The sequence below is a fragment of the Sebastes fasciatus genome, chromosome 9, assembly GCF_043250625.1.
Source record: "Sebastes fasciatus isolate fSebFas1 chromosome 9, fSebFas1.pri, whole genome shotgun sequence".
NCBI classification, from domain to species: domain Eukaryota; kingdom Metazoa; phylum Chordata; class Actinopteri; order Perciformes; family Sebastidae; genus Sebastes; species Sebastes fasciatus.
The window spans coordinates 3,058,182-3,076,648 of NC_133803.1; the positions used below are offsets into that span (position 1 = coordinate 3,058,182).

At 42.4% G+C, this 18,467-nt stretch overlaps 1 protein-coding gene across 4 annotated transcripts in view; it reads right to left on the reverse strand.

Moving 5' to 3' along the window:
* Nucleotides 1-1,691: 1,691 nt before the first annotated feature.
* Nucleotides 1,692-18,467, reverse strand: part of cfap36 (cilia and flagella associated protein 36) — a 29,549-nt gene continuing 12,773 nt past the window's right edge. Inside the window, exons 6-12 of one of the 4 annotated variants that reach the window (XM_074645491.1) lie at nt 16,285-16,444; nt 14,099-14,188; nt 12,745-12,850; nt 12,269-12,450; nt 6,097-6,240; nt 5,586-5,693; nt 1,692-2,786 (exon numbers count right to left, since the gene is read on the reverse strand). In XM_074645491.1, the coding sequence (XP_074501592.1) occupies nt 2,703-2,786; nt 5,586-5,693; nt 6,097-6,240; nt 12,269-12,450; nt 12,745-12,850; nt 14,099-14,188; nt 16,285-16,444 (874 nt within the window). In that variant the 3' untranslated portion in view covers nt 1,692-2,702. The remainder of the gene's footprint in view (nt 2,787-5,585; nt 5,694-6,096; nt 6,241-12,268; nt 12,451-12,744; nt 12,851-14,098; nt 14,189-16,284; nt 16,445-18,467) is intronic. The other 3 variants (XM_074645493.1, XM_074645492.1, XM_074645494.1) reach the window with 3 other exon arrangements.

Here is an 18,467-nt window from a genome sequence, read left to right on the forward strand (position 1 = left end):
TGTTTGGTGGATTATTTCTCTGTTGTATCAATGCTAACGGTCATTGTATTTTACATCGTTGGAAAGCCTGTTTATTTACCTTCACAATGATGTCCAACTTGTAAGGATCATGCATTTGTGGGATGAGCAGCACAGCTGATTATGTGGGTAGTGCCCAAGTGAAATTTGCAAAAATTCTCTGCCGATGCTAAACAGTGTATTCTCCTGCTATGCTGATTGTTGCACCGATGGAGTAACAGCTTTTGGTGGGGGCAGTGTCATGTTTGATATGAGTGGACAGTGACAACCATTTGGTTTCACTTTATTTCTATTTATTTATTTTGAACATGTAACACATAAGTAAAAAAAACAAAACAATAACAAATAAAATGTCAATAAACAAATAATGAACATAAATCAATATTTCGTCCGAAAAGGAAGAAATATACATTTAATGGTTCTACTCCTCACCAGAACTCTAAATAGAACGCATTATTTATCATATAGACTTTGTGGTAGCTTCTAGGTTATTCCTTTGTTTATTTCAATTCCAACCTTGGTAATGACGTGATACTTTTCACCGGTTGTCCCCGTTAGGTCAGATGATCTTTGTTATCTGTTGATGTAAAGTGTTCCAGCAGCATAAGGACCTGTGGTATCTCTCTCTCACACACACACACCGCAGGTGAAGCAGTCTATCACTGAAAGACCTATTTAAGAATGCACAGGGGGTCATGGTGCCTTTTGTAGTCCATCTTCAGAACATTGTAGTTTCACCATGGCAGAGGAAATATATTTTAAGAGAAATGAAACGTTGTTTCCTCTGAAGCGTCACGTGAGGCGACGTCCGTTTCTGATGACAGCAGCAGATGATCACAGCTGGATCAACTGTCAGTGGGCTTCAACAGCTGTTCATGTCTGAACTAATCTAATACTAATAAAGACATTCAGTTCTTCTCAGTAGCAGAGCAGCAGTGTTTCCTCTCTGTAGTCTGTTACCTGTTTAAAGAACACCTGCACATGAATAACGCTGCAGTCTGTATTTCTACTGTGGACTGAGTCCTGCTTAGAGGACCAGGAACCATCTCTACTGGAACAATATCTTTATATTATTTATTCATTATTAGCGTCTGTAGTTATTCATATTCTGACACTAGAAGTTATTTATTAGGCTGAATGTTTCAGGGAAAATGTAAATGATGTAACTCATATCAAACCCGACGCTCAGGAATTATCAGCCTCATGTGACTGAATGGAAATGAGGATAAATGATGTAAAAGGTGTAAAAGACAGACCCTCCTTCTCTCTCTGACTTTAACTGTATCCTTAATAAAAGTTAACGATTAGTGAATTAAAAAAAGTTAATTCTAATGATTGAAGAAAGTTGTCTGACATAAGTTGTCAGGTGTCATAAAGCTCCTTCAGTAACAGACTCCTTCAGCTGCGGTGTGTGAAGCAGAGCTACTGCAGGTCCTTCTGCTCCTGGAACACTTCACCATCAACATGGTCCGTCTGTTGTTCACACCTACAGTTAACACAGATTATAACTAGACGGTGAATCAGAAGACAACTAAACTGTAAAACTGTTAATCTGTGATCTGTCTTCTCTACGGTATAAAACTCCAGTGATGTTGACGTGTATCAGATCAGTCCGATCGATAACTGATATCCAATAAGGGGGCGTGTGTGTAAAAAACAGTCTGGAGACGAGCTTGTTTCTATAAAATGTGATTTATTAAACAGTGTACATGAAATACTGCATTCCTCGTAGAAAGCGACACACTGTCCTCTTGGCCCCTTCGTGATCACATGAGTGTGTTCGACTTACACAGCGCTCTTTGACTAGGATGAGCTGCTACAGCGTTCTCAGCTTCATGATGGACCAGCTGCCCTCTGCCCTCTGGGAATGCTAACGACAAGACTGTACACTTGTGCTAGCTAATGTCACCTTCTCCTCGACAAAACTCTTTCGCCAGCATTAACCCTGAACTCACCGGTACGACTCCAGGGCCAGTTGTGCCTAATGTTGAGTTAGTGTTTCACCACATTTACGACCTTTGTGAGTGTTGTCTACAAGAGAAACAAGCCCAGGGATGTGTCCAAAATCACTCCTTGACACCAGTCAATGGCTTACTCTATCCATTACCCACCAGCGTAGTGTTGCATAATAAACAGTTACACTATCAATAGTGAAGCACTGCATTGTAAGATTTATAGTAAGTAGTGTGCATGCTGTGAACACATTTTTCATTCCAATGTGGGATTTTTTGAGGGCACTATATTGTCCATACATTTTGCATTTAGAATTTGGACATAGAAAAAATTACATTAAAGTAAACGAGTGCTTTGGACACAGGTGTGTCTAGTGATGTAAAGTAAAAGCCATCTTCTTCTCCACTCAAGTCTAGTAACACTGGCAGCATATTGCCTGACCGGTCTGTGTGTTTTCTGAACTTTCTCAGCCAAACAGATGCTAAAATACTTGTGCCACATACCGGTACATCCAAAATATAAACGGAGATGTACCTTCCTCCCTCCGTTAGACTACAGCAATGAAAAGAACTTTGAAGTATGAAGATCTCATGACGTTTGTGTTTCTTTGGAAAAAAAACCTGATCAGTGTTACGCAGAGTGAATTATCTGGCTGAAGGAGGCGGTGTAAAGGAAGCCATGTGTGAGTTAACAGATAGGACATAATGAGAATATTGCAGTTAGATGGGAAGTTATTTCTTGATCACTTCCTCTTTCAGCTTGTCGGCCAGATGTTTTCTCTTCTGAAGCTTCTTCCTCTCCTCAGCAGATATCTCCTGCGTAAAGAGACCAGAGCAAGCAGCAGGGTTAACAACCGGATAGAAAAGATAACAATCAGCACCAGGGGCAAAGTGTTGGAGTGAAAAAGCAGCAGTGACTACTGAAACACAACCAAGCACACGTGTATACATGATTAGCTAGAAAAATAAACAAAAGCAGCTGGTATTGGAAATATGGCTATGCTACACATGTATTGTCAGGGTTTTCAAAGTAGTGTGAAATAATAAAATCAGGGTTCCTACGCAGTATGGAAAAGTATGGAATTGGATTTTTTGTTATTTCCAGATCTGGATAAGTATGGAAAAAAGAAAAGAGAGTATGGAAAAATGTTTGTATTTCCAGACTATTGCCCCTATTCTGTTTTCTAAAATTCAGAATTTAAAAAAAATAAATTGATCACCCAAGCAGAGTGTTTTTCATGACGTTTGCAGCCACAGCAAACAGAGCCGGCAAAACAGATCTGCCCAAAGTGCCTCATAACTGAACCAGATCCAGATATCTGCAACCCAATTAGTTTGAAAGAAAATGCGACCGAGGGCGCTGTAGTTTATGATACAATGTTTACGCCCTTATATAATAATCAAATAAGGAACTGTTCAGCATAACTTCTTTTTAAATTTGTGAACAAATATTAATTGGATATATTGAATAATAATTAATAATGAAACGTGTGAGACGACAGAGACGGAGGCAGCTGTCCCCACTATCTTCGTCAAAGCCTGTCTGCCCTCCATCTCCCCCATGATCACAACAATAATTAACTCCTCCCTCACCACCGGTATTGTACCCCCCACCCTCAAAGCTGCTGCAATTACACCCACTCTCAAACAATATTGGATATTAGAATCACTGGTGTTGCACTCTCATGGTTTTCTTCATAATTCACCAACAGACAACAATATGTACAACGGAGCAACCACAGGTCAAGGTCTTCTACTGTTTCACTGGGTGTCCCCCAGGGGTCACGCAGGGGTCAGTATTGGGTCCACTACTATTCATCATCTACCTCCTTCCCCTTGGCACTATCCTCCATCATCACGATGTCCACTTTCACTGCTATGCCGACGACATACAGGTCTACATTTCAACAAAACCCACCGGCCCCCTGCCACCCACCTCCCTCGCCACCTGCCTACAAGACATTAGAAGCTGGATGAGCAGGAACTTTTCAAAGCTCAATGGCAATAAAACAGAGGCACAACCTCTCCAAATCACAAAACACCACTGCCCCAAACTTCTTCATTGATGGCTTCTCCGTTCCATTCTCCACCCATGTCAAGAGCCTTGAGGTCACCCTAGACGGCACTCTCTCCTTTGCTCCCTTACATAAAAAACGTCACCTGGATGTCATCCTTTCTTCCACCTCTGCAACATCTCCAGACTCCGCCCATTCCTGTCTCACTCCAGCACAGAAATCCACGCTAGGGATGCACCAATACCACTTTTTTTCAGACCGAGTACAAGTACCTACATTTGGGTACTCGCCAATACCGAGTACCGATACGAGTACTTCTCTGTGCCAAAAGACCCTCGTTAACAGCCAACTGGAGGGTGTGAGCGACACACAGCAGGCTGGGGAGTCCCGCATACGAGGCGGTGCGCCGTGACCGGCTCTAGGTCGGCTTGGAAAGGCTCGGGGCGAAAGTGGCTCCCGACCGCAGTTTTACAGCGCTCCCCGCCTGGACCTCGCCGCACCGTGATGGGGCTCCCTGCTCCCGGTGTGACTGTCGACTGGGGCGAACTGTTCTCAGTGCGCCCCAACCTTGTCGTACCGCGGCCCACGTAAAAGGCGCCAGAGGCCTGTGGCGATGTCGACAACCCACCCGACCCGTCTTGAAAGAAGGACCAAGGAATCTAACGCACGCGCGAGTCAGAGGGTGCAAGCAAAACCCCGTGGAGCAATGAAAATATAGGCTGGCGTGCGCCAGCTAAGGTGGGATCCCTGCCCCACGGTTTTGGGCACACCACCGGCCCGTCTCGCCCGCACCGTCGCGGAAGTGGAGCATGAGGACCCGAAAGATGGTGACGAGGGTTAACGTTGCACTGCTGTAAAGTGGTATCGGTGCCGTTGTATCGGAGCCGTTTTGCGAGTACGAGTACATGAGCACAGTATCGGACCCGATACCCGATACTGGTATCGGGGCATCCCTAGTCCACGCATTTGTTACATCCCAGATTGATTACTGCAACGTTGTCCTCTCTGGCCTACCCACCAAACTGCTCAACAGACTTCAAATCATTCAGAACTCTGCCGCCCGGATCATCACCCGCACCAGATCCTCCGACTACATCACCCCCATTCTCATCCAACTAAACTGGCTCCCTGTTCAATACCGGATTGACTATAAAAGCCTTCTGCTCACCTACAAAGCCCTCCACACCCTGGCCCCCACCTACCTCACAGACCTCCTTCAGGAGTATACCTCCTCCCGTTCCCTCCGCTCATCATCAGCTGGTCTTCTGACCAAACCCCACCTCACGCCTCAGCACCATGGGAGCTAGGGCGTTCAGCTGCACTGCTCCCAGGCTCTGGAACTCCCTCCCTCCTCACATCCGGCAGTCTGACATTGTTACTACATTCAAATCCCACCTCAGAACTCACCTGTTCAAACTGGCATATTCTCTGTAGTGTCCATCAGTCCATCACATGTGTCTGCATAAATGTGTCTCTGTCATGTCTGCCTGTTTTTATCTGTTTGAGTATAATTTTATCTTTGTAAGGTGTCCTTGGGTGTCTTGAAAGGCGCCACCAAATAAAATGTATTATTATTATTATTATTATTATGATGGATCACCTTCTGTTTGGAGGAGTTAGCAGAGAGTTGTGCTGGAGGAAGAGGAGCAGGAGGAAGAGGAGGAGGAGGGGTACAGGCCCCATTCCTCTGGGACTGCCCCACTGCCTCCTGACAAGCCAGATCAGGTCAGAAACAGGCAGAGGGAGATGAAGAATAACCACCCAATAAATAAATCAAAAGGATGATTTGAAGAAAAAGAAAGAAAGAACAGAAGGAAAATGTGGGTTAAAGAAAATCAGGTGAAATCAGGAATGTAGTTTTGGAATTAAAAGATAAAAATTTGACCAAAATGAAAAGTATGTAATAAATATGAAGTCTAAATTATGAGGCCCTCGCAAAATTTCTTACTGTGAGTACTGAAAGACACAACTCAAAGCCAGTGTTACCCCAGAAAACAACTCTAATGGGCCAATATGAGGATATAAATAGTTAATTACATCTAACAACATCAGCCATGGTATGCTCCATGTACATGGTTGATCCTGACCTCTGACCTCCGGGCTGTACTTACCGGGGCGGGGGTGGGTGCCTCCTCTGGTGGGGTCACCTGTTTGGTTTTCTGCTGTTCTTTCTTCAGTGCATGCAGCTTGTCTCGCTGCTGACGTAGATATGCCGCCCTCTGCTGGAGCTGCTCCTTCTGAGACGCTGACAGCTCCTGGAGGGAAGTGGAGGTGGAGGTGAAACAGGAGGAGAACCAGTACGACTCGAACCATGCACAAGCTCACTCACTCACACTCACTCATCTCCAACCTCTTATTCGGGGTCGGGTCGCGGGGGCAACAGCTCTAGCAGGGGACCCCAAACTTCCCTTTCCCGGGCCACATTAACCAGCTCTGACTGGGGGATCCTGAGGCGTTCACAGGTCAGTGTGGAGATATAATCTCTCCACCTAGTCCTGGGTCTTCCCCGTGGCCTCCTCCCAGCTGGTCGTGCCTGGAACACCTCCCTAGGGAGGCGCCCAGGGGGCATCCTTACTAGATGCCCGAACCACCTCAGCGGGTTCCTTTCGACGCAAAGGAGTAGCGGCTCTACTCAGAGTCCCTCACGGATGACTGAGCTTCTCACCCTATCTCTAAGGGAGACGCCAGCCACCCTCCTGAGGAAACCCATTTCGGCCGCTAGTACCCGCGATCTAGTTCTTTGGGTCATGACCCAGCCCTCATGATCATAGGTGAGAGTAGGAACGAAGATTGACCAGTGGATCGAGATCTTTGTCACAATGGTGCGGTAAAGCGAATGCAATACTCGCGAACAAGACCCTGAGGTACTTGAACTCCTTCACTTGGGGTAAGGACTCATTCCCTACCCGGAGTAGGCAATCCATCGGTTTCCTGCTGAGAATGCACAAGCTACATTATGAATTCTGCACAGTTAACTCTTTTTCAACTATTTTAATTTGCTAAAAATTAAGGTATTTGGGATTTTGGCGCAGAAATGGGAGAAAAAAAAAAATGGGAGAAAGAAAAAAATGAAACAATGTATGTTTTTAAATATTTGTTTTCCAAAGTTGTAAGTTAAATCATTGTAGTGCGATTTTACATTGTGTTTTCTAGAAACTCTAAGTTGTACTAAATGTGTTTGTTATGCACTGAAGTGATCTCTGCTGTCAAAATTTGAATTTCCCCCCGGGGATCAATAATGTATATCCTCTTCTTCTAAAACTCGATTCCTGTACTTATCCAGGTTAAAGTTATTACGAGGAACTTTCGTATTGTGTTCATTTTGGCGGTCGCTGTGGACAAAAGCGGTAGTATTTCCGAGCACCAGTCCTTTTAAGTGATGGACACACATCCAACGTCAGGAGCGCGTGGCGGCTGCGTGGCGTGTTGTTTATTATTTCGGCATCCATGTTAACAGGTCAGAGCAGCCACACTGCCCGCATGAGACGCGCATCTATTTTATAGAATAGAGGTCTCGCTTATTTTTCACGCGAGCCGCGCGGTTTCAGCTGCGTCTCACTGCAGCAACAGACAGGGAAGGTGATCTATTGGCTGTATATTATCATCATACCAGCAAGATTAGTAAAGTTTCAATGTCTAGACATCTGTAGAATATGTCACAGACAGTGAAAGTGATCTAGTGACTGTATATTGACTTCATACCAGCAAGACTTTACTACAGTTTCGAGGTCTATCTGTAGAATATGTTACGGAGATGAAAAAAAGTAAAGACTTATTTGTAAATCAACACTTCCTGCTCTCATTTCAAAATAAAAGTTTTTTCTATAGACAGAATCCCTTCATTTGTTAACACAAGGCTTTTATTCTGAAATATGAACAGTCAGTGCTGTGGAACACGCAGTCACTTTGAGAGCTCAATGAATTGATAAATATGGGGTTTAAATCAACACTTCCTGCTTTCATTTCGAAATAAAAGCCCTCAAAGTTTTTTCTTTGCACAGAATTCCTTCATTTGTTAACACAAGGCTTTTATTCTGAAATATGTGCCGGACAGTGTTGTAGAACATGCAGTGACTTGGAGAGCTCCATGAATGAATATAGTACGGAGTTTTAATTGTGGATTATTACTATTATTTACTTATTACCACACGTTTCTTAACCTTTTTCTGTCTAAAATAAATATAAATCACATTTATCATGAAGTTAAATGGCCATTAAAAGGCAAACTCTATGTAGAAAGAAAGGGCTGACAGCGGCAGCAGAAACCCAGCAGACACGCAGCCGTCACGCAGCTAGTGTGAACACCAGACACGTGTATCACGCAGCCACCACGCGACGCAGCCGCCACGCACTCCTGACATTGGATGTGTGCCCCACGGCTTAGAAAACCTCTCATTTTACTGCAGTAGGGTCTGACAGTTTGCCCTGAGCAGTCCTGGTTCTGGTTCTCCCATGCCTCCCTTTCCTCCAGCGGGCCCAGCAATATGGCCTGGGTCTCCAGCAGCGGGGTGTCTCCCTGTGGGGACCGGCGTGCCTTGATTCGTTTTGTCTGATTTTGTGGGGAAATAGCCAATATTCTTGCTGATGGTCTTATTTACTTATGTAGCTCATAAGGAGGCATCACTCAAAAGGGTATAGAAGCAAAGAGACGAAACTCTCGTGCTTTTTTGACAACAGCCGCTAGGTGGCGCTGCAGTAGCGCTGCCGCCATTTTGGAGTGAAAAACGCCAATGAGTCTGAGGCCATGGATGTATAAAGAGACCATTTTCTTTTGAGGTAAATCAGCCTCCAAGTACGAACACTTAAATAGTCCTCATTTAAATCATGATCCAGAGTTATTTTCCTCGTCATAATGAACGGTCATCAGACCCACGGGACTGTACCGCCCTGCACGCTCATATGACATATCCGGTTCTGCCAGCTTCCTGCTAGCTGTATGCGGCTGTAATAATTTATATATTGGCTGTAATTCATCACTTTTATTATCTTATAATACACCCATGGGCTGTATGCTGTCAGCCTGTACCGTGGTGGATGTATTAACGTCTCTGTTCCCAAACAACTGGCTATCGGCCAGTAGCTAGTAGCGATAGTAGCATGACATCAACAGAACTTAATGTAGTTGTAGGCTATTTACTAACACGCAGGGCAAACACACATGACACAACCTGTTATAGATCCATGCTCTGTGGTCTGTTGGACGTCTACTTTGGAGGTCCTCGACATGAAAATGTTTGAGATTGAGAGAAATCTTTGTGCTAGATTTTTCTAACTTCCATTTATGTCCATCGCTCCCATTATGCTCCTCTGGGAAGAGGCCGGGCAAAAAGTTTAATAAATAAATAAGAAAGTAAGTAAATAGTTATAATAGTAAGCATAGCACACTTCTTAGCAATATACGTTCTTTGCATCACTATTAAATTGAGACTGTTTCATAACCAGTTAAAAGTTCCTCACAGTAACATTAAGTGTCTGTATTTTCTACAGCTAATCTGACCTGGTGGTGTGCAAACTAAAAATATGAAACAGACACATTAAGAAGTTCTTCACTTGAATTCTTCATCTAAATCATCTACCTGTCTCCTAGACCCCATCCCAACTAGACTGCTTAAAGAAGTTTTACCTTTAGTTAGCACCTCTTTACTGGATATGATCAATGTGTCTTTACTAACAGGCTATGCACCACAGTCCTTTAAAGTAGCTGTAATTAAACCTCTTCTTAAAAAGCCCACTCTCAATCCAGAGGTCCTAGCCAACTATAGACCTATATCTAACCTTCCCTTTACCTCCAAAATACTCGAGAAAGCAGTTGCCAGTCAGCTGTGTGACTTTCTACAGAACAATCATTTATTGGAGGATTATCAGTCAGGATTTAGAGTGCACCATAGCACAGAGACAGCACTAGTGAAAATTACAAATGACCTTCTAATGGCATCGGACAAAGGACTTGTCTCTGTACTTGTCTTGCTAGATCTCAGTGCTGCTTTCGACACCATTGACCATCACATCCTATTACAAAGACTGGAACATTTAGTTGGCATTAAAGGAACTGCACTAAGTTGGTTTAAGTCCTATTTATCAGATCGATCTCAGTTTGTACATGTCAACAATGAGTCCTCCATGCACGCCAAAGTTAGTCACGGAGTTCCACAGGGTTCTGTACTTGGACCAATTCTATTCACCTTATATATGCTTCCCTTAGGCAATGTTATTAGAAAACACTCTATAAACTTTCATTGTTATGCAGATGATACCCAATTATATCTATCGATCAAGCCAGACGAAACCAACCAGTTAACTAAACTTCAAGCATGCCTTAAGGACATAAAAACCTGGATGATCTGCAATTTCCTGATGTTAAACTCAGACAAAACTAAAGTTATTGTACTTGGCCCTGAGCGCCTCCGAAACAAATTATCTAATGATATAGTTACTCTAGATGGCATTGCCCAAGCCTCCAGCACCACCGTAAGGAATCTGGGAGTTATCTTCGATCAGGATATGTCCTTTAACTCCCATATAAAACAAACCTCAAGGACTGCTTCTTTCATCTACGTAACATTGCAAAGATCAGGCACATCCTGTGTCAAAATGATGCAGAAAAATTAGTCCATGCATTTGTTACCTTTAGACTAGATTACTGCAACTCCTTATTATCAGGCTGCTCCAATAAGTCTCTTAAGACTCTCCAGTTGATCCAGAATGCTGCAGCACGTGTACTGACTAGAACTAGAAAAAGAGATCATATTACTCCTGTATTAGCTTCTCTACACTGGCTGCCTGTAAAATCCAGAATAGATTTTAAAATCATCCTCCTCACCTACAAAGCGATAAACGGTCAGGCCCCATCATATCTTAAAGAGCTCATAGTACCCTACTACCCCACTAGAGCACTGCGCTCACAGAATGCAGCAGGGTTACTTGAGGTTCCTAGAGTCTCCAAAAGTAGAATGGGAGCGAGAGCCTTCAGCTATCAAGCTCCTCTTCTCTGGAACCAGCTCCCAGTTTCAGTCCGGGAGGCAGACACCGTCTCTACATTTAAGAGTAGGCTAAAGACTTTCCTCTTTGATAACGCTTATACTTAAGCTGCTATAGGCCTAGACTGCCGGGGGACTTCCTATGACACACTGAGCTCCCCTCTCCTTCTGTATATACTCATGTCCCATGTCCATGTTGTTACTAACTTCATTCCTTCCCGGGAGTCCTTGTGCCTCCTTGTCTCGCAGGTAACCGTGGAGCGGGGTCACACCTGGAGCGAGGTCATACCTGGAGCGAGGTTATACCTGGAGCAGGGGTACACTTGGAGCGGGGTTTCACCTGGATCTGGATGTCTCCGGTATTGTGGCTGCATCTGCTACCGCGTCCGGTGCCTGCTTGATACCAACTGCTACCATCATTAATTAACTACGTCTGTACGAGGGACTACCAATGCTAACGAGGGATTACCAACACTTAGTGACAATGTGGCAGCCTGGAGAATAACACTTCTCAGTCACTGCCAAAGACATCAAGAACTCCCAGCAAGCATGCTGATGCTGCGGGAACCAACGCACGGGCATCGATCACAGGGATGTCCCACACCAACACACATGGACGTACTGAGGAGAGATGCTGGACAGTGCTGGCGAGCTAGCCAGATGTATGGTGGACTGAGATAGCTGGAAACTCCGCTTGAAAGCCCGTCTGAGGACGACCCAATGACATCAATTCTGATAGTTGTATTATCACTCTTTTACATCCACTACTATTGGTTTAGTGTTATTAGTCCTACTTGTATTAGCTATTACAGCTGCTAGGCTACTATTGTGGCTGCTTCTCTCTCTCTCTCTCTCTCTCTCTCTCTGTCTCTCTCTCTGTCTCTCTCTCTCTCTCTCTCTCTCTCTCTCTCTCTCTCTCTCTCTCTCTCTCTCTCTCTCTCTCTCTCTCTCTCTCTCTCTATCTATCTATCTATCTATCTATCTATCTATCTATCCCCCCATCCGGTCTCGGCAGATGGCCGCCCGCCCTGCGCCCGGTTCTGCTCCAGGTTTCTTCCCAGTAATCGGGGAGTTTTTCCTGGCCACAGTGCGCTTGGTGGATCCTGTTGGGTCTCTAAACTATGGTGTACGGTCATAGACCTGCTCTATATATAAAGCGTCTTGAGATAACTTCTGTTGTGATTTGACGCTATACAAAAATAAATTGAATTTAATTGAATTTAATTTGGTCAGAATGAAATTTGATATCCTAAAAACCAACTTCACAGGACTGTGCTAAATGAAACAAGGAGAAGGAAAGACTCACAGTATATGGCTTAGAGAAGCCAGCCTCCCTGTGTGCCTCCTCCAGCCAGGCCTCGGCTGCAGTTTGGTTGCTGCTGCTCTGCTCCTTGGTACCAGGACCGAGGCTGACGGAGGGTTCACCGGACCTCACTGGAGCTCTCACTGCTGGAAGGACTCTGGACTCCACTCCGTTACTGCCACATTCTGCACACACACGTTCGAATTAGCTTGGGAACTTTCTCAGTTTGGTTGTGTGTTAAAAAAATGACACTATAAAAATAGACCTCAATAGCATGTGGCTTATTTCCTCAACATCAATAGAACACAAATAATCTCCACATTTTCCCTCGTATGTCAATAAGGTTGTGAAAACTATAATTTGGATAATTCAGAGTTTTCTCAAGATTAAAACAAAACCATAAACCAGCTAAATGTGGTGTTGAGTTATAATAAGACAAAAAGAAGAGAAGCTGGTGGTTTGAAGCTCTTCTGGGATACCTGGTGTGGGTTTAGACGTGGAGCTGCTCTTCGCTGCTCTTTTCTTCTCTTCACCTCCTGGAGCAGCCGTCTTGCTCTCTTCTTTTGTGACAGATTTGCCGTTGACCTGGAGGGGAGGGACCCACAGGCATTAATATACATGTAGCACAGATGACACAAGCACTGCATCAAATTCAGCCCACTATTGCAACTAAGGCTGCAACTAGTGATTATTTTCATAATTGATTAATGTGTAGATTATTTCATCGATTAGTTGTTTTGTCTATAAAATGTCAGAAAATGGTGAAAAATGTCGATCAGTGTTTCCAAAAGCTAAAGATGACGTCCCTCAAATGTCTTGTTGTGTCCACTAAAACTAAAAGATGTTCAGTTTACTGTCATAGAGGAGTAAAGAAACCAGAAAATATTCACATTTCAGAAGCTGGAATCAGAGAATTTTGACTTTTTTTTCTTAAAAAAAGACTCAAACGGATTAATCGATTATCAAAATAGTTGGAGATTAATTTAATAGCTGACAACTAATCGATTAATTGCATAATTGTTGCAGCTCTAACTGCAACATGCTAACGCAGCTACAACAACATATACAGTCCTCAGATTGTAGACCTGCAGGCACTAGTGTGTCGTACAGTCACATTACTGTAGAACTAGGGCTGTCCCCAATACAAGCTTTTGGGCTTCGAAGGGAAACATTCAAAGTAGGGCTGTCGATGTTTCGGAGGTTGTAGCATACTGAAAAACATGAGCCACATTTTCCCAATTGACTTGATTCACTTTCTCTTATTTTGCTGCCACCTCACCAGGCAGGCACTTTGACTGAGCGTCTGATAGTAAAGCTGACTGGTACCAAACTGGTCAGGGAAAATCCTGACTGGTGAAAGACTCAGTATGTGCATTTAAAGACAATGTTTCACATCAAATTGTTAATAGCGTGTAAAATGCAAGAAACACTTACCAATTTCCCTGCAGTCAGCAAATGTTTTTTTTAATCTATTGATACTACAACAAGCGACCTAATTTACAGGCTTTAAAACTACAAAGCTTCTACATGACCTACCTACTATGCGGGCTAGGAAACAGAAAAGTTACTGTCTGCCCTCAGGATGCACTGATACTTAGGTTTGGAATATCATGCCAACATGTACATTTTGGTATCAGACAAAATCACTGATGCTTGCCTGTTAACAGGAGCAGGCCTACCATGCCAAAATTTACATATATTCAGTTTAACATTTACCTCTTCACTCTGTTAGCTTTTACAGATACAGCTGAAATGGTATTAATGCATCCTTAGACTGGGCAGCAAACTGTGGCATATTTACTATGAGGTCGCTGATTAACATGGTTCAGTTACCAGATTAAATTCAGTGGCAGTGTTTCCATTCACTAGTGGGGCGTGGTGACCATTGCTGCGGCTGCTGTCACCATTCCCCTCCGCTTTGGTCTTAGCATGGAATAAATAGCACATTGGAGACAGTGTCACATTATAAAGGAGAGATTGAGCTTTAAAGCAAACATTGGTAACTTTGAGAAAATATGATAAAAAAGTTATTTTTAAAAAACGGTCACTATATCCTGACAGTAGTGCATGAGACAGATAGTCTCAATCATGTTCCTCTGCCTCCTACTAGTGCTCCTAATGGCATTTGCAAGGAAAGCGCTGAAGGAAAACAACCAATCAGAGAGCCGAGCTGTCTTTACAGCAGCTGTCAATCACTGCTTGCGAAACTTGTGAACTCCGATCAAACGGTCAAACTCAGCAGCGCTGATCAAATATTAATCAATATTCTGTTACTGTAATGCCTATAGAGTGGTGCAGGAATGACATATTTTTGTAGGCCAACCAGGAAGTTAGGATTGCCCTGGTTCCCCCGACAAAAAACCAAGGGGATTTTTCCATTGGGTTTTGGATTATTGCAGAAAATGAGCTATGTGGCAAACAGATTACAGACTTTATGATACTTACATGTTTTGTTCAGCAAAATAATCTTCACAAATGAACACCAGTTATATGATTTTTGAAATGTGAACGCAATCACCAGAAGTAGAAAGCTAAAGTTAGGCTATAAATGAACTACACCACAGTCACATGAGCGTGAGTACACACAACGAGGCTGTAAAGGAGGACGAGTCGGCGTGATGATGTTAGATAGTTTCATTTAGCCACTTGTTTGTAACCGCCTTTTTTAAAGACACACAAAGGCTTCAAGATTCACAAGAGGGGTATTTATTTACGTATTTTATATCGTAGAACAAAACGTTAAAATCTCGTCAGCTTGTGTTAACCACAGACCTTATTTCCGGCATCCAACTAAAAACCCATTAAAAAAACAAAACATTGACTTCCAAACGAGGGAACCAGAAGTGCTAAAGTGCTAACTCATTTCTGGGTTTTAGGACTCATTCCTGTAGCATTCTATTACAGCTTGCGAAACTCAGCAGCGCTGATCAAATATGAATCGAGATTCTGTTACTGTAATGCCTATTTCTCGCATTAAAATGTTTTCAGAAACATATTTTTGTGTACTATTTAGCTGTAAAATGAGAAAGTTTGTGACCCGGCCACTATGCTGAAAGCAGTCGAGACAAAACCAAGCACCGCCCACCGGCAGAGCAAACGTTCTCATTTTACAGCTAAACAGTACAATACAAGATGTAATCTTGATTCATATTTGATCAGCGCTGCCTAGTTTGATAGTTTGATCGGAATTCACAAGTTTCGCGAGGCAGTGATTGACAGCTGCCCAGAGACTGCTTGGCTACAGCTCAGCTCTGATTGGTTGTTTTAAAGGTCCCATATTGTAAAAAGTGAGATTTATATGTCTTTTATATTATAAAGCGGGGTTAAGTGCTTTATAAATACTGTTAAACTATCAAAACGCTCAATATACGGAGAAATAGACACAGCCCGTATTCAGAAATTGTGCGTTTGAAACAAGCCGTCAGGATTTCTGTCCATTTGTGATGTCACAAATATACAATATTTAGACCATTACACAGTTTTAAACATAAACATTCTAAATGTGTCCCAGTTTATTTTCTGTTGCAGTGTATGTTAATGACATCAACTGACAGGAAGTAAACATGGACCCAAGCTGTTGCCTAGCAACGCAATTCCGTTGCAATTCAATTGAAATGTACTAAAACGGAGTGTTTCAGACAGAGGGTAAATACAGGTATATTCAGGCAGACAGTATAAGGAAAATAAAGTTTTTTTTAACATTACAGCATGTAAACATGTTCTAGTAGGAACACAAAATACAAGTATGAACCTGACAATGAGCACGATATGGGACCTTTAATTTGGGCGCGGTGAAGACTTGCCATTAGGCGCACTAGGTGAAGGCAGAGGAACTTGACTCACAGATTATCTACCGACTGCGGCTTTAAGGGGAAAAGGGATGTTGGAAATAACCATTAAGCATTGGTAGTATCAGGTCTATACATCTGAGTCGTGAGATGAAAGTCCAACGAAGGTAACACATAGTTTCTGCTGGTTTTGCAGGTCTTACTTGGCTCACACTGCTCATGATGCCTTACCTTGGCAGTGTTGCTTTGTTGGCTGGGAGCAGAGCTGGTATTCTGGGCTTCACTGCTTTTTGCCATTGGCTTATCAGAGCAGCTGCTGGAGGTGGAGCCAATCTCCTCCTCTAATAGCAACCTCCTGGACATTTCCTCATCATACTCCTCTTTTGACTTTCTGAGGACAAAGTAGCAGGAGAGACAAAAAGAAATATTAGATTTCAGGGATAATTGAATTAAATTTTTTGCTATGCATAAATTAGCTCAAGCAGAAGTGATTTATTTTGCAGTGCCTGAACTGGTCCTGCTACAGTGCATTCAACAGCCCACTCGGACTGCTTCGGAGTATGTTTAGTTGCCCAGGTGTGATAAGAGCTAGACTAATCTACAGTTAAGCAGGTTCTATTGTATATTTAACCTTTGGCGGATGGCACAAATGGACTAGAAACTAGAATAAGACAGCAACGTCATGCCCACAGGCATCACCAGGGCGCCACACACAGATCCTTTAATTTGATTTATTTAACAACTTAATTTGCCTTAGGGGACACTTCCGCATAGCATTTACCAGTAGGTGTACACATAGAGAGATGTAAGAGAGCAAGAAAAGGATGGTCAATAAAGCTGTACAAAATCAGCATGATAGGTGTTTTATGAGGCTGATAAAATGATGTCAAACAATAAAAGAAACACCATCATGACATGGCTTAGTGTCTTTTCACAAGTGCTCACAATTACTCAACTAGAGCCATATGTGACTATTGAAAAGATGGTTGCCTAAAATTGTTTGTTTGGCAGATGTTTATTGTCTGTCTGTCAAGAAATGCAAACTATAACAATACGGAATGAATGACAGTATAGTTGAGTTTTGGTCCTCGTCATTCCAGCTGTTACTGTGACTGTGCCTTATCAGAAATCCTGTAAAGATATTTATAATATCCAAAAAGGACTGACTGAGATATTAATAGCACAGCAAAAAATGTGGACTGTCAATCAAGCCTAAAACCATCTTATTCAAGTGGGCCACAATGCAGTGGGCAACCAGACATGAGACTGCTGTGTACCTGAGCTCTAACAGAGTTTACAGCACTGGAGAAAAGAATTTCTATAAATCATGTTGTTTATTTAGCAATATCTAATTAATGGTTACATTCATTTTTATGTAGACGAATAATCACAATACAAAAAATAATAATACACCCAGAGCTTTTAGAGAGGTGCCAAATAATAATAATATAAATATTCGCTTTTCCTAAAAAAATAAATATATATAATTGTGAATTAAGCATTTCAAAAATGTTGACGGGTCCAAAATGAATGTTTTGTTTATCTCTGTGGAAGATAGTTGACGGTTCTAATGAGGCTTGTGAGACAATAGTATGACAACGCTGGCATCGCGTGTCTGAGTCTCACTCCACTCAACAATTAAATATGCAGATTGTGTAACGAACTGGCAACCACTTGTTGTGAAGTGAGAGTACAACTTCTAGGGGCTCAATGTTATCAATAGCTTCTTTAACAGAACGAAGCATATATTTATTATTTGAAGATTTAACCTAACTAAGGATCTTCTTTCAGTGCATGTAGTTTTCCCACAAACTCCCAAAACCACTGGGTTTAAGTCATGTCAATATCAGGGTTATTATAGTAAACTAAAACTGAAACCAAAACTAAAATAAGCAGTGAAATAGTGAACATTTCAGTAAACTGAAACTAAATAAAAAATATATCGTTTAAAGAAAAACTAAAACTAAACTGAAACAATATTTCCTGGTTAAAACTTATAAACATAAAATAAAAATGAACGTAAATTCCATATCAGTTTAATTTTTTTTTAGCTACAATATATTACAACCAAAAAAAGGACTCTTGTGTCATTGAACCACAGTAATTGAACAGAATTGGCATTCCAGAAGATGTTCCGCTATGTTGCAATTGCTTCACTAAAGTAGCGCAAAGATTAAACATTAAACATTGTGGACATTCCTTTACCTATACTGGTATCATATGAAACTAGGAAACCTAAACCTATCGGTATCTCGAAAAAATTGATATGGCCATTTTTAAAGGGATCCCTTGACCTCTGACCTCAAGATATGTGAATGTAAATGGGTTCTATGGGTACCCACGAGTCTCCCCTTTACAGACATGTCCACTTTATGGTTTGAGTTTGTTATGATTTGAGCATATTTTTGAGAATA